This window comes from Centroberyx affinis, unplaced genomic scaffold (assembly GCF_046629955.1).
Source record: "Centroberyx affinis isolate AG114_WGS23_722 - 3 ecotype Tasmania unplaced genomic scaffold, CSIRO-AGI_Caff_v1 ptg001464l_1, whole genome shotgun sequence".
NCBI lineage: Eukaryota > Metazoa > Chordata > Actinopteri > Beryciformes > Berycidae > Centroberyx > Centroberyx affinis.
The window spans coordinates 171193-193190 of record NW_027279933.1 but is presented as its reverse complement, the minus strand read 5'-3'; the positions used below and the strand labels follow the sequence as shown (position 1 = coordinate 193190).

Here is a 21998-nt window from a genome sequence, read left to right as displayed (position 1 = left end):
TGGTGGGAAGTGGCTACTGCTCACACAGATGATCTCTGGAAGCCTGAAGCAGGAACCGGGAGACTGGAAGAAATAGCTACAAGCAAGAAAAGAGAACAGGCTCTCACTTTCTCCAGAACTCTTCACTGCTGAAGGTGAACATGTCTTTTATACTCACACGACAGGTATTCATTAGGTTAATAGCTACTTTGCAAAGCTCTCTCCTCTAACCATTGCTATGGGCTGATGTGTCACGGAGACTAACTGCATGCAGTAAAACTGTCAATGTGCATTTGTTCATGATCACATCCGGTACATTATTCTCTTTATGCTGATTTGCAATTACCAGACAAAAAATTATCTTCTGTTGCAGATGTACTGAATATTAGTGACATAAAATAAGTATTATTTTAATTTGCAAAGCACTGAATTAGAATCAGTTTGCTTTATGATAAGTTATGTCTTGTTTCTAAGATGTTTTCTATTCTTTTAATATCTGAAAAGCCGGCTTATCTTGACCATTTAGCAGATAATCTTATCCAGAGGGATTTGCAACAAGAGCAAGATATACCAGGTGCAATAGAGGAAGATAAGGGGAGAGGAGAGGTGAAGTGCAATGAAGAGAGATTTTGAGGCTACAGTGTGCCACACTATTCTGTGCTTTAAATTATTTTGGTTCGATGTCTTTATTGTCCATTTTGTTTTGTTTTTTTAATTCACTGTGAGGGCATTTCCCAAAACCACGGGATCCACTCGTGTTGTTATGTGTGATTTATCACCACAGCCCTATATGGTAGTAATGTCACAACAGGAAATTACACATTGTAGAGCCAACACAGAAGTGCTGGGAGGGAGGAAGGATCTGACCACTGTCTCTTTAAGCTATAACAGGCTTAGGGAATCAATCTGACAGCAGCAAGACTTTCACACTCATAAAACCATCAGTTCTACAATCTAAACTTCAAGGCTGAGCCTCGGGGCAGATTTTCTGGCAGATCTTTACCATAAAAAGATGTACAGTTTCACCCTCTCTCTAATATTGAGTTTCTTGGAGAAATAAAATTTAACTGAAGCACAATTTAAATGTGTTGCGAAATCAGCATATTATTGTCGCTATACTTTGAGTAAATCATCAGGTAGATTCACACATTGCATGGCATACCAATTAGCAGTGTTTCATCACATATAATACAACATGCATGTGTGTAGCCAAGAATAGCAGAACATTATACTCCTGACTGCTGTTTGTTATCAACTTTGACAGATAAATTAATGCTTATTACCGAAGTTGGGCATGATCTCTGTTGATCTGCTATTAGTGGGTGACTAATGTGCCAGTTGCAAGTTGACCTCAACAGCCAGACAGGCATGGCGGTTATTGCTTGAGGTTGCCAGCTTATCATGCTTTGTCAAGGCCACTGCTAAATCCTGACAAGTACATCCAGATCATCAACAGGGCACATTCCAATCTGATAATCTCCCTTCATCACTAAAGAGGCGTGGCCCGGCACTGGGGCTCTCGTCTTCTGATACTATTGTGGCGACTGATACACTGTCATGTATGATTGTTTCAGAGATTAAAGTGTTCTACAGCAAGACTTTCAAACTAAATTCCCACTCTGATTGTTTACAGTATTTGCTGTATGCCTGGTTAATTCAAGTGGGCGGCACATGGCTCTGCAGAGCATGCTGATGTCCTACCCTCAGCATCTTCCCAATGTAGGCATTTTACGGTTCAGTAAAACGCCAACCCCTCTCAACCTTCTCTCCTTCTCCCAGACTAAGATGGCCAGTTGCGGGTCATGTTTCTGGAGCATCATCTGGCTGGTGGTTCTGCTGTGCTTGGGCTGGCCCCTCAGCATCATGCTGGGGGGTCTCTACGGCCTCATCACCCCCCTCACCACCTGCGTCGGCCTGGATCGACTCTCTGACCTGCTCCTGGAGGGGGCCAACCTGGGCCGAACCTGTGCCCAGAACATGAGGCACGGAAAGCCCTTGTGTTGAGATCCAGCCTGAGCCATCGGGGCCCAGGCGGCACAGGGAACCAGAGCAAGACTGTTGCTCTTCTACAGAGAAGTGCGTTACCCTTCATTTTGAGGAGAAGTGTTATTGTCTGTTGTATGTGGCAATGTCCTGAGGTGAATGGCACTCAGACTCAATACACTGAGAAACTTTTTAGCAACTTATCTTATTTAACAAAAAGGTCCGGAAGGTCTGGAAAATGGATTCCACTAGTTCTGTGAACATGTAATTAACCATGGATTTCAAATTTGTATGGGTTTGTCTGGAAGGAAATAGGCTTTGTGTTCATGGTCTGTGTTTGCTGTTTAATTCATGATGACACTGCATGGGGAAGATAAGAATGGAAATAGCAGTTTAACAATGGAATTGCTTAGACTTGTAAATGACTGTATGGAAACTTATAATGCGATTAAAACTGCTTTGAACTTGTCCTCTGTGTTTGTTGACTGAATTGTTGTATACAGTATTTGTGAGAAAATCCATGTCATCAGGTCTTAAGGAGGAGGTAAATGGAGAGATATAAAGACCTAGAGATATGAACGGATGAATTTCAAGCTTCCTTCAAAGAAAACAGGAAAACATTCATTCATTCATTTTCTTTACCCACTTATTCCTATTAAGGGTAACTGGGGGCTGGAGCTTATCCCAGTATGCATTGGGTGGAAGGCTGGGAGACACCCTAGACAGGTTTCCAGTCCATCACAGGGCCAACAGATAGATACACTCAAACTCACATTCAGACTGTGGGAAGAAACCCATGCAAACTCCACAGAGAGACGGCCAGGGAATCGAACCCAGGACTTTTGTGCTTTAAGGCAACACCCAGATAGCAATGTTGTATGTCACTAATGCAATGTTTATTCACATCAGAATCATCATTTTGGTTGAGGTTGAAAATTTTATGTTAATTTTACTTTGAATCAATGTGAATAATTGTTTTTTCAACATTGAATCAATGTTGATTTATGCTAGGCCTATCTTGAGTGGCCTACATTGCCTTTACCCTGCTTTTTATTCTGTATTGAAATTTGAAGTTTCACTCTGTTCAAACTGTACACTCACCGAAGAAATTAATGCTTTAGCCCCAAACTTAATTTCTGAGAATTTCTGGGTCCATATTTTCAGTGCACAGACATGAACATGATGTTGCCGAAAGGAATATTGGCAGCTATATCAGACTGAACAACATTCTTTTATTTGGTATTATTCAGGTTATTATTGTTGGGGTGATAGCAAACATCTGATGTATAGTTAATTATAGGCTACATACCAAACAATGATAAAAATACTATAAAAATTGATAAAAGTGGTTGTCCATTTGCACTGTGTGTTCAAAGTGCAAAACACTGAAACTATTAACATTGTCTTTTCTTGGACGTTTTCCTTGTATGCAGTGCGCTAAGGCTGGTGGTGCCGGGTAGGTTAGGCTATGTAGAATTGGTGTTTAAGTCTCCTGGGGTAAATGTTTGTTTTGATATTCAGCACAAAGAGGAAATTTAAATGATCTCCAGCAAGCTAAGCTAGAGTTTCAATCAGTTGTTTAGAGGAATAAAGTGTTTAAGAGCCTTTTGAGATTGAAGTTTATAACCTTGTTATTTTCTTTTTTTGAGAGAGAGAGCCACTATCCAGAGACTTTCAGAGCATACGCTGAGAGACTGAGCCCACTGAGATAAATTGATAAATAGATACACAAAGTTGCTGAGGTCCAGCTTTTGATACCAGCCAGCATCTAGAGGAAGGACTGAAAAGCTTTCAGAAAACAAGCTCAGCAGCAATATGACCAAGTGGCTCAAAGTGCTGGACAGTTGTCTGCTCATTGTGATGTTCTCGGTTCAAGGCTCAGGCCCACTTTCCTCTCTTAAAGTACATTTTCAAAGCCAACAGCCCAAGCAAAGACTCTGATAAAGCTCTGACAAAATGTGCTGTGATGCAGTATGACCCATTGGCTCAAAGCACTGGACGGCTGCACAAAGGTTTTGAGGTTGCAGGTTCAAGCCCGAGTAAGTCAGTGAATTTTGAAAGCTGACGCCCAGCAGAAAGACTGAAAAGCTCTCAGAGAAGAACTGTGAGTACGAAGAGGACCTGGTGGTGTGACGGTGTTGTCAACACGAACCCCGGATACGTCTGAAAGTGTAGGCTGGCTGGTTTGATTCCCTCCCAGTCGCTGGTGTACAAACTGTTCCTGCTGAGGTGGGACCCCCGCTGTAAAGAGGGGTTGATGAATGAGAAAGCCATGGCAGACTAAAGTTTTATCATGCCAAGGTTTTTGAAAATGTTTTCATTACAAATTCCAATAGCCACCACCTGCCTATAGCAGTACAAGCCATATTCCTAATTGGAGCTTCTCAGTGTATGATCTGTAAGCAGTGCAAACCTTGAGTCTAATCGTATATTGTTACAAACTGGTTTTAGCAATGACATTTCTCCACCATCAGGGATCAAAGCTATTTCTGAGATTGGTTCTGCTTCTGTTCGTCATCTGATTTCTACAACTGTTCACAACAACAACATGGAAACACTCAAGAGAGAGCGGGTTGAGATTCAAACCAGCATCTTCATACATGACAAGCACCTGTTTATCTCACTGAGCTATAGCCATGTACCTCCTGGGCTTCATTCATCAGCTTAGTGTGCTAAAAAATGTAAAAAAAAAAAAATATCTGATGGAAATCAAATATTGATAAAATCCTTTCTCACATTTACATGTACTGTGAAACAGTCAAACCTCTCCTCTCTCTTTCTCTCTGTGCGCGCGTGTGTGTGTTTGCGTATGTGTCATGGTTTAATCAACAGCCACAGAACTTTAACTTTGACCTTAATTGTAAGTCCATTCTATTATAGCATGCAGAATCTCAGAGGGAGATTTGGCTATGTTTAATTCTATCACTTTAAGGCTATTTTGCTAGCTTCCTGTGACTCAACCTACTGCGCTCTGAGCTATCATGACAAATAGAAGAGGGAACGCTTGTGCCTGAGCAAACATTTGAGAGGAATATCATGGTAAATTACCATTTTTGTATGGCACATATTAATTTGGTGACCTTAAGTCACCTTTCACTACATTGTTGCTGTTGGTGCCGGTTTGCTTCACTAGAGCTTGTTGAGCTTTGAAGCAGTGGTAACTTTGCTAGCAGCAAACACTTGCAGCAGTTGATTCTTTGATGAAAAAAACTTGTCAACAAATCTTTTATTTTCCTCTCTTTTTTGTTTATCTGTGCCACATGGGTAGCTTTGCTTCATTTTTTTTTCTTGCAGTAACAGTCCAGTGGCAAGGAAAATGATCTTAAAGTCAAGTGGCAACATGGTGCTAGAAGTCAAATGGAATAGTCCACTATAGCATATGATGCCACTAGAGCACACTGCACACAGGAGGACAAATAGAAGATCAGCTGGTCACTCCTGCAGTTCATGGATGACAGAAAACAAGTATTTTAGTGGCGTGTTCCCTGCTTCGATGCTCCGAAATTGAAACGAGTTCTGAGCTGAAGCTGGGAGCCTCATCAAACTGTTTTGACGCGCCACTTAACGCCTCTAGTTTGCCTACAGCCATTGCTGATGCTGGCGTGTGACGCTTTCTATCTGTCCAGGGCTTAATGGTAAAACCGCCCCTGGGAGGCTGATGGACCCTGTTGGCAAAACACAGTGTATTGTTGCTGCTGTGTAGATACATCAAAGTGGTAATCTGTGAGATTCCCATTTTTTTTATTTAGGCAACATCTTGCTGAAGTGATAAATGTTCATTGCTGTGGTGTTTCAGTACTGCACATCACCTGTCAATTGACCAGTGTGTCCAGTACTGTGACCTCTTTTTCCTTGGATTTTCCTTTGATGAAGTTTGAGTTTCTGTAGGTGGCGCTGTTCTCTTTGTCTGTTCAGCCATGGTAGTTATTACTGCTCATGCAAACTACCCAGTTCTTCTTCTATTTACTCCAAACAAATGTCAAAGGCATCACTTCCTGTGCACCAGAGGATTCTTCCCAGGAAAGAGCTACCTGACAGAGTGTTTAGAATAGGAAATGTAGCAACTGTAAAACCTTTCATGAATCGGGTATATTTGAATCACTGTCGTATTATATCAATTGGCGATAGAGAGTAGCAAAACGGACATTAATCTTTATGAAAATGTTGCAGAATATTACTTAATATGAAATAGGTCTGTAGTATTTCAGTGTGCATTAGAATACTTTCATTGTTGAGTAGATTACTTTTGAAAGCTTCAAAAAGCTGACTTGGTCCAAGTTCACAGTAAACTTCTGCCTTCTTCAGCCTGAGCATCAGAAAGTTGAAAAGTCCACCTGACGCACCTTCTCTGCTTTTATCTTTTTATGCACTTGTGAAGCAGGTGGTGAGAGGTAACACATGAAACAGAATTACAGTTCAGAAGAAATCCCAGAGGAGCACAGGAGGCCACAAGGGGAGAAAGACGAATAATCCCGCAGCTTCCTGAGACCAACAACCGATGGAAACTTTGGTGAACAATTTAACTATTTATTACGGGAAAACATGCAATATTTAATTGATCTCCATGGAGAAATTCTCTTTTCAGGCCACAGCAGGTGGATGCTTGGCCCTACTCACTACTCTATCATGCTGCTCAAACATGCACATCAAAATAAAAGCAACATGATGGAGTGAATAATTGGAATATACCATATGTTATAGCTGTGAAAGTCCAGTCAAAACTGTTTGCATGTATGTGGGATTATCAGGCAGAAGAAGGACATTTAGCTGAGCTCATCTGTTCTCCTAGGTATCTAGGTATTTTGTGCCTCTGTCTTCCTATCAGTTTTGACTGGCACAATGCATTGTCAGCTACTTCCAAAATAGCTCAGGATTCAATACTTAGGAACCCTATAAGGACTTAGCCAAAATACTCTTGCTGAGCGGCGTACCTACAAATCCGGGTAGCTGTGCATTTTGTAGCTTATTCAAATTTGATTCATGAATATTTCATTTCCAATCCAAAGCGCTTTTTAACCTCATTTTCTGCCTCTCACTGTTGACTGATACACACAGTGACAAAAACTCACTCATGCTTTTAAATGCTAGGTTCTAATCTGAGAGAAATTCCTTTGAAAAAAACAAATATGGCCGAAACCCAAACTTGTATTGCAATATTTATGTGAGTGTCATATCAGACCTAGTTAGATTGCTTTTTTTGTCTGCCCAATTCTGCTCCCAAACATCCTGAGGGTAGAAACCACTTGCCAAAAAATCGCCCGATTTTAATTTCAACTTTGTTCTCTGTTGTTCCTCCCAGAAGTCTTGGCAGAGAATACAGCAAGCTTGGCTTGAGCAGGCTGGGCCTGGAAGCCAAGCTGACAGCGCCTTACTGAGAGAGAGAGAGAGAGAGAGAGAGAGAGAGAGAGAGAGAGAGAGAGAGAGAGAGAGAGAGAGAGAGAGAGAGAGAGAGAGAGAGAGAGTCAAGCTGGTGAATTTTTCATTTGGGTCTGAGATTGGGTATGGAAAAAGCCTGCTCCTACTGGCTGCAAGGAGTCCTGGGAGGCTCAGAGAGAGGATATGTAGGCCTCCTCATTCAATTAACCACATACTGCTTTGTAATTTCACCCTCACATACACACACGTGTATACACACACACACACAAACACACACAGTGAAGTGGGGACATGGCTAAAAAGGAAATGTCAGTTAGCAGCCTTCATGTTCATGCGTTGCACATGAAAAGGAACTTTTTCTGCTGCTAATGTTGATCTGTGCAACAGACTCACATAGACTGGGCTCCCGCTGTGTGAGGCCCTTCTATGGGTTTCTTCCATTTTCCTAATGAGGTTTTTTGTGGGAGTTTTTCCTTGTTCTCATTGGAGGGGGGGGGGGGGGGGGGGGTTAATGTATTGTTTTATAATGTGGGTGTTGTGAAGCCCTTTGAGACTGTAACTGTGATTAACGGCTATATAAATAAATTGGACTTGACTGTTCATTAACTGTATGCTAATAAATGCAGACCATAAACACACACACATGCACTACATGCAAAAATAGGCTAATTTCTGTTGGCAGAGATTTACGAAATATGACACATGTCAAGATATGTTTGACAAACAGGCTAGATGTAATTCATTCATAATATGTATGTTTTTAAATAGTTTAACTGCCAACTGAGCATTTGGTATTTACTTGAAAATGGCTGTTGTTGTATAGATATCACATCTTTGATTTGCTTTTAAATTAATACAGCAATATTGTGCATTTTGTGTTTACTTATTTTATCATGTTGCATTTACGCAATATGTAACTGACTCAACTGTTTCTTTATTGATCTGCACCGTGCTTTGAAATGTACAGACTCTCCATTTTAACAAATACTGCATCTCTATTTTCCAAAGTCAGAACTCTTCTGTGTGCCTTATCAGTGTAGCAGATGTTCAGAAAGTTAAATTAAAAACAGCGCATTTTAGGAATGTGCTACTTAGTTCCATTCTGTCAGAAGTATCAGTGATAATGAATGAACTAAATTCTGCTGTATCCCTGGAGTTATAGTGACAGTGCTCCAAGCCTGACGCTCCCTTGAGGTACGGAGCAGGAGACTTTAAAATAAGCCAACTGCTTGTCACTCAGCATTCAGTATATGGGCCAGACAGAGCACACACAATTTTCACTGAGCAATATGTTTCATGTCTTCTCTCTGCTGTGACCTTTAAATGGCCCCTGACACTCAGCACAGATACAGGCGCCATGTTGGAAAGAACAAAGTGCTTTCAGACCATTTGTATTGAACTAGTTTTGATGAACTGTTCAAATGCTACGCTCCAGCACAGGGACATTCCTATATATGTGCACATTATTGATTCACGAACAAAACCTTGCCTGCGCCAGGCAAATGACTTCCCCTCAGGGTTCTTTAAAAGGTTTTGTACTCTGTTTATGATGTGAAATTCCCATTGAAAATCAATAGGTTTTTGTGCCGGACAGTTTTGTCCTTATTATCTCACCTCTGCTGCTGAATAATGAGGCCGATCTCCTGAGGGGGTTACGGGATTAGGGAGGTGGTATGATCGTGCCACAATGATTTAATCTTAGGAGCAACAGCTAAAGTGAAAATCACAGGATGGGACTATTTGAGCAGCCTCCAAGTGTCTCCGTGTCTAAACCAGGCACCGTCATGAGCCTATCACACCCTTGGGTGCTCTGGGAACACACAATTGTCATTAATTCCCATTTGAGCCTATATCCCTCTATGAGAACAAATATTTTACAGTCTAACAATACAATACTATTACATATATCTTGAGCCCTTGGCCTGACATGTCCATAACTTGTTGATATTACCTGAACACACACAAAGAAGGATAGTGGCAAACTCAACGATGTCAAGTTTATAGCATTTTAATATTTTGGCACACGGGCAAAATCATGTTGAAAGGAGCCACAGTCTTCCACCTTTCCTTCTTGATCATAACAGCCATGTTCCCTATAGACAGACTCAGTGAAGCTATGGTCATAAAATGTTAACATTATTTGAATACTGGGGCAAAAGGATGCTTAAAGCAGGCCACAGCCTACCATTCATTACATAAGACCAAAACAAAGAGTCACACAGTGAAGGGTTATGGCTCGGGGTCGGGTGACAGCAGCATATGATTCATGGCTTGCTGTGCCCTTTTGTCTTGTCCTCCTTGTGGTGGGACCATCCACTGCTCTTAGCCAATGTTATTTTACAGCCTTCAGAGCTTGCTCTCTCTCTCTCTCTCTCTCTCTCTCTGTTTCATGTAAACTGGCAATGTCATCCCTAATGTCTTGTTCTTTCCTCATTGGAGGAATAAAGAAAGAATATGGCATGTGTCACAACAAGAGATATGCTGTTTTCTTCTTTGTTTTCATGTTGAATACAACAGAAGGGATCAGCATTGCTTTTGATTTTCCTGCAACGGTTTTTGACGTGAATGAACACATTACCTTGCCTTTTATTATATAAATACTAATTACCAGACCAGCCTGGTGTTTGTGTGTTAAGATGGAGGAAGAGAAATATGTATTTAAAAGTGGAATAAACTGCAAATGTAGCAAATGCAATGAATAAATGTTGATGTTAAACTTGAGAATTTCTTCCTGTAAGATCTACATATAATAATTGACTGATATGCTGTGTTCCAAGACAGCATGACTAAGTACTAATTGTAATAATTTCAACATTTTTCATATGTGGACACTGCAGGAGCCGTGTTGCATGGCCAGCACATCAATAACCCAACCGCTCCCAAGCAGCTTATTATGATTATGGAAACTCATTGATTTTATGCAAATAAAATCCATGAATGTCTCTTTAGAAATATCCTCTCATTTGCCTTATGATGAGTCCAGAGGAATGCTATTGTTTAGCCTACATGAAGGCAAAACAACATTCAATTCTATGATCTATATCTATATCTATATAACTGTTATGAGTGAAGATACACTTGCCACACACTCAAACAGGGTGTTTGGGCCGCAGCAGTGGCTTCCCCCTCTGCTGAGAGAAATCTGAAATGTGGAGTTTGGAAATTCTGCTTCTAATAAGTCAAACAGCTGCAGCCACCAGCTGTGCGGTATAAGTGCTCGTGCTCTCTCTCCATTTGGTAGCACTACACGCGCCTCTCTAGGCTAAATGGGTATAATGTTTGGGAGCCCTTTCCAGAAACACAGGAGCAGACAGAAGAGATTACTGTTTTGAGTAATGCAAATTTAAAAATTTGATTCCACTGATAAGACTTAGGTCGGCCGTGTGTTCTCTACTAAAACATTCCTATATAGTGATAAAAAGTGCCATAAAGGACTATTGGGTTACTATGAACGCACTAGGTCCAATATACACGTTATAGTAATATTATAGCTAATCAATCAAAAGGAAGCCTGCAGTCAGTGTTTGGCTGCCCCGGTATTGTCTCTCTCCCTCACCCCCCTCTCCTCCCTACATGGGCGGCGGGCACAGCTGCCCGCGCGGGAGTTCCCTCTTCTTGCCATTCCATTAATGGACTTGCTGTTGTCAATGGCGCGATGAGCTACCAAATATGGAGAAGGGGTCGCACTCCACTGTCCCGTCTCACAGACACTTGTCAGAGTATAAATTGGGCCGTCCTGACTTTTCAGCACCCCTGGTTTAAACACTCAAGATCCGGCGCTTGGTGCTGATCTGGTGAGTAGAGGGGCTGACTGAAGAAGCGCTGAATAAGGCCAGCGAATGGATTTATCAGAGGAGGATGGATACAGGATTTTAACACGACTGACAAGGGCTTCCATACAAATGCTTCCGCCTTTGACTAACCAAATGGCATCATCTAACTGGAACTGAGATCCACCACACAAGCTTAGACCGCATCGTCTTAGTGTCCATCAGCCTCTCTTGGTTTTCTTGGGCGGACTATGGATTGCAATTGATGTGACATGCTGAAAATGATAATGCTTCATAATACTAATATTATAAAGCCTAAATATTATAGTAATAATATTCCTGTAATGGGCAAGAATTCTGAAATTCTAACCCCAAATACTAATCTCACTGGTTCATGAAAAGACATGGATGGACACCTTAACCAGTAACCACCTTCTGAGTGGTTTAATCACAAATACCCACCGTGCGTGCGTGCGTGCGCCTGTAATCACCTAATACAAACAAACACACAGGGAATCTCATTACTGGATCTAACAGTGGCATTGCGTGCGCGCGGACGCGCGCGCGTGTGTGTTTCACAGCTGACACCATGTGCGACGACGAAGAGACAACCGCGCTGGTGTGTGATAACGGCTCCGGCCTGGTCAAGGCTGGGTTCGCCGGAGATGATGCACCTCGCGCCGTCTTCCCCTCCATTGTTGGTCGCCCCCGTCACCAGGTAATATAGACTAATCATACAATATCATAAACCTATGGCTACCTGATACTAGTCGTTACACCACATGAAAACAAATCGATGGCTTGGGATGAGGAACAGATCATCCGTGCGTAATTGCGCACTATTTACAAATGTAGGCTACTAATAGGTGAGGATAACTGTCGTTATTATAGGCTATAAGATTCCTGGAGGGATGTAATGGAGGGTAAACCCACCAAACTAATTTTACCCACCTTCTTACTTGGGGAGTTTATCCACCTTTATGCTGTAAATTCATAGTATGCATCATAGTAACAAGGAAAACAGCATAAATTAACGTTTTTTTTTAATTTTTTTAATAAGGTTGTTTTTTGTTAATATTGGGGTTGTGATGCGCTATGATGATCACCGGCTGGAGGCCATAGTTCACCCACTTCATCACTGATTCCTGGGTCTTGTGTGTTATCAGGGCGTCATGGTCGGTATGGGCCAGAAAGACTCCTACGTCGGTGACGAGGCCCAGAGCAAGAGAGGTATCCTGACCCTGAAGTACCCAATCGAGCACGGCATCATCACCAACTGGGACGACATGGAGAAGATCTGGCACCACACCTTCTACAACGAGCTGCGCGTGGCCCCAGAGGAGCACCCCACCCTGCTGACAGAGGCGCCCCTCAACCCCAAGGCCAACAGAGAGAAGATGACCCAGATCATGTTCGAGACTTTCAACGTTCCCGCCATGTACGTCGCCATCCAGGCCGTGCTGTCCCTGTACGCCTCTGGGCGTACCACAGGTACGTGACAGAGATACCTCACAGGTATGGAAAGCCACGTGTACGTTTGGTGTGTGTGAGGGCTGATTTGACAATTGACAAAGTGAGATTTGAATGGATAGATGAGTGGATGAATGAATGAATGAATGAATGAATTAATGAATGTTAAGGTGTTCATCATCACCCTCAGGTATCGTCCTGGACTCTGGTGACGGCGTGACCCACAACGTGCCCATCTATGAGGGTTACGCGCTTCCCCACGCCATCATGCGTCTGGACTTGGCCGGTCGCGACCTCACAGACTACCTCATGAAGATCCTGACTGAGCGTGGATACTCTTTCGTCACAACCGGTACTTACAAGCCACCGAGCCACATTACTCACAAACAGAGCTGGGTTGGCTGGTAACGCATTACTCGTTACCCGTTTCAAAAATAATACCATGTCTTTATTTACCACTCCTCGAGAGCAGTTATTTGTTACACTAGTCATTTTATTAGGCTACTTTTCCGTTACCAGCCCCCCTCAAAGTTGATTTTTTCTGACCTTCAAAAACTGTGATGACTCAGCTGTTAGATAACTTAGATTCCTAGCATCCTTTTGCTCGATAAACTCAAAGTAGCAGGAATACTTTGGTAAACTTTTCTGTCTTTTCTCATGCTGATAATCTTTTTTTTTTTTTTTTTTTTTTTTTTTTTTTTGCTAATTCAACTTCAATATCAACTTCATATATAGAGGGGTTGATGAAGAGTAACGACTTTTTGATGGGTAACTGTAAAACTATTAGGCAGCTAAAACGAATGAAATGCCAATTCGTTACACTGCTGGGAAACTAAACAGCAGTTAGGTGTTACCACCCAACACTGCTCACGAAAAAAACACGCATACGTTTCATCTTTATACATTTCGATGTGTTGAATGAGGCACCTTTGACAACATACAAATCTGATCCCACCAGCTGAGCGTGAGATCGTGCGTGACATCAAGGAGAAGCTGTGCTACGTGGCTCTGGACTTTGAGAATGAGATGGCCACCGCCGCCTCCTCCTCCTCCTTGGAGAAGAGCTACGAGTTGCCCGACGGCCAGGTCATCACCATCGGCAACGAGCGTTTCCGCTGCCCGGAGACCCTTTTCCAGCCCTCATTCATCGGTGCGTAACGACGAGAACAACCTTTCAAGAGTTAGATTTAGTTTGAGTGATCCGTGAACTGTAGTTTAAAAACGGAACACCGCAACGTGACTTTATAAATATTAGTACTGAGTTTTCAATTATTTACACAAGTGAAAAATATCTGCCAGTGGAGTGAGATAAGTTTCCTTGTTTCCAATGCCAATCCGCTTGTTTCAATAATATTCTTAGGCTTTAATCAAGGAATATATTATTAATGTTATCCTGATCCGCCTAATTTCTAGACACTCTCACTTGTTTCATGTAAATTCCCAGAACAGATGAAACTGCATTGAAAACCAATGAAATTACCTACTCCAATGGCAGACTTTTTCAGTTGTTTAAAGGAATACAGTAGGCTATTTTAAGACTCAATATTCGACTAAAGTAGCCTAAGTTAAGTATGTTAAGTATTTTTGCGGTGTAAGAGAAGCAGGGCTGTAGTGAAACGTAAACCCAACTAAACTCGGTTTATTCACCTTAGTATTGGCGGAATCGTTTTTAAATTGACGATTTTCGGAAAATAGAATGGATATTTAGCCTACTCATATTAGTGGTTGTTTGCCTCATGATAATCACCGGCTGGAGGTTACAGTTTACCCCTTTTGCTTTACTAGCCTACTACATGACTGATGAGAGGCAGCCAGTGATCTAAAGCAGTGGATTCTTTGCTCGGCCTCTACGGCTGCAGCTCTGCCCTGTTCAAATTTTCTCCTCAGCGCAGCTGTAGCTGGGAGCTGTCCGTTTCAGCACCTGTTACAACAGCCGACAGCGGTATCAAATGTGCTCTTTGGGGTAAAACAACGCGATAACTTACTTGCCCATGTGTGTTTGCACAGGCATGGAATCTGCTGGCATTCACGAAACCACTTACAACAGCATCATGAAGTGCGACATTGACATCCGTAAGGATCTGTACGCCAACAACGTCCTGTCCGGCGGAACCACCATGTACCCGGGTATCGCTGACCGCATGCAGAAGGAGATCACTGCCCTGGCCCCCAGCACCATGAAGATCAAGGTAACTTTGTCTCACTGTTGAATGTTACTGGAACATTTCTACTGCGCGTCGGCCCTGGTTTAGGCTATTTGATCATTTGTTTGGGATGTGTGGTCCATCCAGAACTTCAAAAACATCTAATTACGCACTTAAAAGGAAGAACAGAAGTGTGTATGTGTGTGTGTGTGTGTGTGTGTGTGTGTGTACACGCTTGTCCAGGGTCCCGAATAAACCAGTGCAATCTTTCTCCCCTTGTGTTTAGATCATCGCTCCCCCTGAGAGGAAATACTCTGTGTGGATCGGCGGCTCCATCCTCGCCTCTCTGTCCACCTTCCAGCAGATGTGGATCAGCAAGCAGGAGTATGATGAGGCTGGCCCCTCCATCGTCCACAGGAAGTGTTTCTAAACGTTTCTAAAAAGACTGCCCCCCCCCCCCACCCCCCCCCCCCAAACACACACACACACACACACACACACACACACACACACACACACACACACATACATACACACCGCCACCACCCCATGTTACCTCCTTCTGCGCCAACCCAATTTATAACCCACGACCCCAAAAACAGCGATTCATGTATTGTCGTCAATTCCCAGTATTTGTTTACACTCAAGTGCAATTTATATGTGGATACTGTATGTATAGGTTTATAAATAAACGAGACCCGGGACTTGCAACACACCCGTTTCTTTGTGTCTTTGCATAAGCCTACCCTTCATTTTATTCATGGTTTAAATCAGCAGAATAACAGTGGTTCATGTAGATTCATGGAACAATGATTGAGGATTTATAAAAATCACTGCACTCTCTTTCTCTCAAAAGGGGCGAGCCTCTGTCCTTCCGTCACGTGATGGTTGAGTAAAGGTTATAAAAGATTTGAATTAGAAAAGATTACAGTGAGCGGAGAGGATAAGCCCCCTCATGAGAAATTAACCTCACATACTTTCATTGAGTGAAAACACCGCTATCACGTGATCAGTAATCCCAGTCTCCCAGAGCAGGTTGGCCTAAACTCACACTACCTACCTGTATTGGCTAAACATTATGCACCCACACAATTGCCTATTGCTCAAATACTCAGTAATATTATGCGGTCTTAGAGAGCATTGGTCCAGACGCAGTCTGTAATAACAAAAGTTATAAATTAACAAAAAAGTTCCATTTGCTACCTGAAATTCAATCATTTTTTATTACATGCAATGTAATTCATAGTGAATCCGTTCGATTTCCCCTTAAAAGGGTGTCTACTATGTACACACACAATGCAGCGCAGTTGATCATATCTCAGGGCAATATAGCCTACAGGGCGGAGTCAGATATTTTGCATCTATTTTTAAACCTCCACACACAGACAGAGAGACAGGCAGGCAGGCAGGCAGGCTGCCTTGTAAAGCGATTAGCAACTCGGATGGTACTTTCACTCTGTCACTGTATCCAGAGCATCATCTTTGCCCGAGGTGGAGACAATAACTGTAGCAGCCCAGCCAGCAGCCTGCGACACGGGGAGGGAGAGCCAACCTCGAGGCACGCAAGGAAATCCGCTTCAAGAAAGGAAGAGTGTCATCTTTTATAAAGCCTTATAATATTCCACGGGGTTCGGTTAAAATGCAACAAGTTTTATAATAAATAAAAAAAAATGCTGTGATAGGCAGAATATGCATATTACATACATCAGCTATATGTTTTTATCTTGCACAAGAAAAAAAAACAGAAAAGAAAATAAACAACACCAGGACGCCACCTTGACCCTTGAGCTCAGGACACCGCGCATCCACGAGCCCTGTCCCGGAGGGCTGGATGTTGTTGTATGTGGTGCTGCAGCTCAGTGAGTTGAGCATGGTACTAATATTGTCAGGGTTAGAGGTGTGATTCCCATAAGGGCCCCCCATGATAAAAATGTATACACTCATGGGTCTGTATAGCACTTTGGGCAAAAGCGTCCACTAAAGCGTCCACTAAATGGCACGTGCTATGTATATGCACCGAATATTGAAAATGAGAAACCCTGGCACTCCTGGCTGCGCTCCACCGACCTGTCTGCGCGTACGTGACGCAGGGGAGGGGGGAGACTACTTAAAGGCGGATTAACGCTGGCAAGACATTAAATCCAACCTCCCTCCATCCAGTCGCAGCGCGCAACCCATCAACCTGATCTGAAGATCGAAAATAGGAGGGCTTATAGTAATCAGCCCTTCAGACTCCCATGACAAGGAAAAGTGTGGCGACGTCGTGGGAGCGCTCGGCAGACACAGCAGGACGCTCACTGGCACTGCGCTCTCAGCGCACAACCAACCACACAGCGCGCAGAGCGAGTCGGAGAGAGACGGGGACGGCAGCGGCATCCCGTCATCGATGTATTTTTTAGCTCAAATCGGACGCTCTGGAGACTGACAACAACGAGAGACAGAGAGAAACGGGACGAGGAATAAAGCGCATTTTCGGAGGGATTTGAGCAGAGTGCCGTTGTGCCCTCGTCTTCTCCGGATGATCAGAAATGGGGGAATGGACTATACTAGAGAGGCTCCTGGAGGCTGCTGTCCAGCAGCACTCTACTATGATAGGAAGGTAAGATCAACAACAAAAAAGAACAAGAACAACCGAAGAAATGCAGCAGCCTCCAGGATCCTCTTTAGCATGGTCCCCAGTCCCCCGTTTCTGTGTTGTGGATTTTTTTCTTGTTTCACAGGTTTTTTTCTTCCTTGACGAGGCAGCGAAGTAATTGAGTTGACCGCTGTCTCTCCAGAACCTGGGCTGGTGCTGCAAACTCAATCACCCTAAACTAAACTAAAATTCACGTGTCATTCATTTCTTCATTCACCCATCCATCCATGGTTGTCTGTTGGGGCTTGAGTGGTCGTTGTGCACTCAGGAGGAGAGAGAGCGCTGGCGTTATCACCCCTTTCCATTAAAAAAAAAAAAAAAGCTCACACATACTCTCAAAGCAACGCGGGTTGCTTACATATCATTCCAACCATAATATCAGAAAACACATAAACCACACAGACGCACTGAAACAGACACATTGACACATAAATGCACACAGTAAGAAGCACATAGCATCCTCACGAGCGTCCCGGTTCAGCACTGGACAGCTCCCTAAAACCAACACGCCAGCATTGGACTCCATTGAGCGCATAAGCCACCAAGGCAGCGCGTAAATGAACCACACTGATATCAGTAACACATATATTTATACACTTATTTTCACATTGTTTGTTTGTTTGCTTGCTTTTTAGGATCCTACTAACTGTGGTGGTCATCTTCCGGATTCTTATCGTAGCAATAGTTGGAGAGACTGTCTATGATGACGAGCAAACCATGTTTGTTTGTAACACCTTACAACCGGGCTGCAACCAGGCATGCTACGACAAGGCATTTCCCATTTCACACATTAGATATTGGGTTTTTCAAATCATCATGGTGTGCACTCCGAGTCTTTGTTTTATCACATACTCGGTGCACCAGTCGGCCAAGCAAAAGGAGCGACGGTACTCAACAGTCTATTTGACACTGGATAAGGATCAAGATTCAATGAAACGAGACGAGAGCAAAAAGATTAAAAACACCATTGTTAATGGAGTACTTCAAAACACGGAGAACTCCACCAAAGAAGCCGAGCCGGACTGTTTGGAAGTGAAAGAGATCCCTAATTCGGCCATGAGAACTACTAAGTCCAAAATGAGGCGACAAGAGGGCATCTCCAGATTTTACATCATTCAAGTGGTTTTCAGAAACGCGCTGGAAATAGGCTTTTTGGTGGGTCAATATTTCTTGTATGGATTCAACGTCCCGTCGGTGTACGAATGTGATCGATACCCCTGCATAAAAGATGTCGAGTGCTACGTCTCCAGACCCACGGAGAAGACAGTGTTCCTGGTGTTCATGTTTGCGGTCAGTGGGTTCTGTGTGGTGTTGAACCTGGCAGAACTCAATCACTTGGGCTGGAGGAAAATCAAAACGGCCGTGCGAGGTGTGCAGGCTCGGCGAAAGTCCATTTATGAAATCAGAAACAAGGACTTGCCAAGAATGAGTGTACCTAATTTTGGCCGCACTCAGTCCAGTGACTCTGCTTATGTGTAACTCATGGGAGGGAGTCCGAGATGAAAAGATTGAAAAACCATGATGGACATGAGGGACAGCTCCGCACGCCTAATTCGTGTTATGACTTAAGAGTGGGCAGATTTTGTTGATTTGTTTGTCTTTTAAGGACTTCATGGCAAGCGTGGATTACACGTTTGTTTACTTATTTATTATTGCACTGATGCAACTTTTTAGTAACGTTTATACTCTGTAAAAAGCTAAATGGAGACCATGTTAACGTGTTCACATATTTACTCTTTGTGGGCTGTTCTGCTGTACTTGAAGAGAGTAAATGCAAATTGCACTAAGAGGTGAACACTTGAGAGCCAAACCTAACCCAATATGTGCTATTGACGGTGTTTTTAAAGCATTTTTTTCCACCGATTTTTGACACCAACCTATTTAAGTGACACCATACACAGTGGTTGAAGGAAAAATCTACCATCCAGATTTATATATGCATAGATATATAAATCAGTAATGATTATGGATCAACCTAGTTGAAATACATCAGCGTCATTCATGTTTTTGTTGCCTGTGTTGCACCACTGACCTTAACATATGTAACCATTCCATTGCTTAATAGCTGACTTGCAAAACAGTATCTGGTGGATTTGCTGCAAACGCTAACGTCTGTGACTTCCTTAATTTATAACACACCAAAGCGCCCACTGCTTTCATTTGTGAAGTGTTTTCTTGCTTTTGTGTAATCAAGTGCCATACTTGTATATAAACATAATATATATGTATACATATAAATATATAAATATATAATATTCATCATGAAAGCTAATTCCCTGCTTGGATTATGCTAAATGCCGCCCAATTTTTATTTGCTTTAAATGTATTTGTTGTGATTTAAATGAAAAAAAAAAAAAGGATATACAGTTTTCTCTATTTTATTTTGCAAATGACTGGAAAAGAAATGAAGTGCTAGTCTTTTTTATATACAAGAAGGAAATGTCTCTCCCCAATCAAAGCTGATCAAAACTCAAAATAGCACAAATTGACATTTTTATCAAAGAATGGGCAATAGAAATCTGCTCTGGTGCTACAGTTTTTCATAGAATGGTTTTAAATGTAACCAAAACAGACCAGAAAAAAACAAACATCGTTTTTCTGTCTAAAATAAAAGTGGGATTCATGTACACCAGAAACGTGTGAGGTGCAATACTTTGTGTCTGCTACAGTAGCTTGTGTTGAATGCCCCATCACATCTCTCCAGTGTGAGTTTTGCCTTGGTGCAGTGAAGACCTTAGCCACACCCACTCTGTAGAAAACCCCACTGCAGGACACACCTTGATATCAGGATCTCATCAGTTTCTGCAAATATGCGACTGCAACGTGTTTCAATACTGATGCTGCTTCCATGAGACACATCAATACTTTATGGTCCATAATAGCATGCGTGGCCTGAGGGAACTCCTACACAGCATGCATCAAATCAAACGCTGCCCTCAGCCCTTATTGTGAGCTATACATCTGCAGGGTCTCACTCTTAACTTAGTTTGTGACTTTGACCAGAGACAGAGATGCCCCTTGTACTCTGTAGGAATGACAAAGAGCTGATCATCATTCTGAATACAGTGGGAGTTGCCCTTTCTGGGTGCTCTGCTCATCCCTTCTTCTCTCATTTGAGGAGGGATGCAAGAAAGCAGCCTGGACCGAGGGGGAAGGTTGTGTGTGCTCCTCGTGAAGGTCAAACACGAAAAAACAGAAGGGGAGAAAAAAAGAGAAAGTGCTGAACTAAACGCCCACACTGGGGAGAGAGAGTTAAAGAGAGAGAAATAAAGAGAGAGAGCGAGAGAGAGAGAGAGAATGAGATGTTTGGAGCTGACCGTTGCGGGTGATCCGGGGAGGGCTGGATGCTTGATGCTTCCCCTGCCAGGATGACTCTGCAAAGCGCGGAGAAATCGAAGAACCCAACACTGGCACATCCATCTCAAACTCAGCAGGGACTCAAGATTTCTCCCTAACTCAAGAACTTCATAAAAAAAAAGAAAAGGGAAGAGAGGAAGAAAAGCCGTTTGTCAACTTCGCCTGATGCAATGCAGTGCTGTGCCTCTTTGTCTCTCTCTCTCTCTATCTTTCTCTCTCCTGCTCATCCGTCTCTTTTTCTCTTATTCAGTCGCTCCTTAATCTCATTTTCACTTTTCTGCTCCTTTCCCTCTCCTTCTTCTTTCATTTCTCCCGAGGTACAGCACAGGACAAAGAAAGTTAGCCCAAGTTCCCTGTAGTACAAAGCCTATAAAAAATGTTACGTTTCCACATTCACTTTACGGCATTGTATACATAACGGGAATATATAAAGGGAGACTTACAAACAATAATGGAAAAGAAGAAATAAATAAAACAACAAACATTTACACATTTCTACTGTACATTTACTGTACAGTGTTGAGGTGCAGTGGTTATAATTCTTTGATGCTTTCATAGGTTTTTTTCCCCTGCAACATTTAACCTGGTTTCACATCTCCAGCTAAATGCCAAAATTATTGGGTTATGTATGAATGCAATTATGCATGCTGTGATGCATTTACATCATGTGAGTGTTGGAGGGCTCGGTAGATATTACACTGTACCTGTGTGTCTGCGTCCTTTGTAGTCATGAGAGCCGGCTTACGAGCAAGACAGAGAGCTTTTCACTGGCGGTATGACAAATGTAGACGACACTTCACTTGGTTCAGGTTTACACATCTAAAACAACCCAGACACACGCAGAAAGAGAGATCATATAAACTCAATGACCTATGTATTTATCTGCTGGCCTTACCCGCCGCGACAACAGCAGCAGAACAAACCAAGGCTGCACAGGAGCTATTTTGAGACTACAAGGCAAATACTGCAGGAACACCACCAATTTCATGTGATTGCAGGTGCTCAGGATAAAGGCAGGGGGTTTTTAGAGCCATATTTTAGCCCTTAATCTGAGTCATCGACAAAGCTTGTCAGCAGAGACACCCTTATATTAAAGGAAAGGTTTTCTCCCTGGACGTACTGGGAGAGGTAGGCACTCAGCTCATAAAGGAACTGCTCTTTTATGAGCAACGTGGGCCACTTCATTGTAATTCCATTCCTTATTTGAGGAAAAAAAAAACGTGCCTCATAAAATAAATCTATATGCTACACAAACATAACTCTGCTGTTATCATTCATCTTTTA

At 42.6% G+C, this 21998-nt stretch overlaps 2 protein-coding genes across 2 annotated transcripts; both read left to right on the top strand.

The window, feature by feature from the left end:
- Positions 1-11098: 11098 nt before the first annotated feature.
- Positions 11099-15419, top strand: LOC139650199 (actin, alpha cardiac muscle 1). Its single transcript, XM_071526785.1, has 7 exons — positions 11099-11132; positions 11690-11826; positions 12275-12599; positions 12769-12930; positions 13537-13728; positions 14586-14767; positions 15009-15419. The coding sequence occupies exons 2-7, from the start codon at positions 11698-11700 to the stop codon at positions 15150-15152; spliced, it is 1134 nt and encodes a 377-aa protein (XP_071382886.1). The 5' UTR covers positions 11099-11132; positions 11690-11697; the 3' UTR covers positions 15153-15419.
- A 1807-nt stretch (positions 15420-17226) lies between these two features.
- Positions 17227-19505, top strand: LOC139650208 (gap junction delta-2 protein). Its single transcript, XM_071526799.1, has 2 exons — positions 17227-17321; positions 17993-19505. The coding sequence occupies exons 1-2, from the start codon at positions 17251-17253 to the stop codon at positions 18834-18836; spliced, it is 915 nt and encodes a 304-aa protein (XP_071382900.1). The 5' UTR covers positions 17227-17250; the 3' UTR covers positions 18837-19505.
- Positions 19506-21998: the final 2493 nt, after the last annotated feature.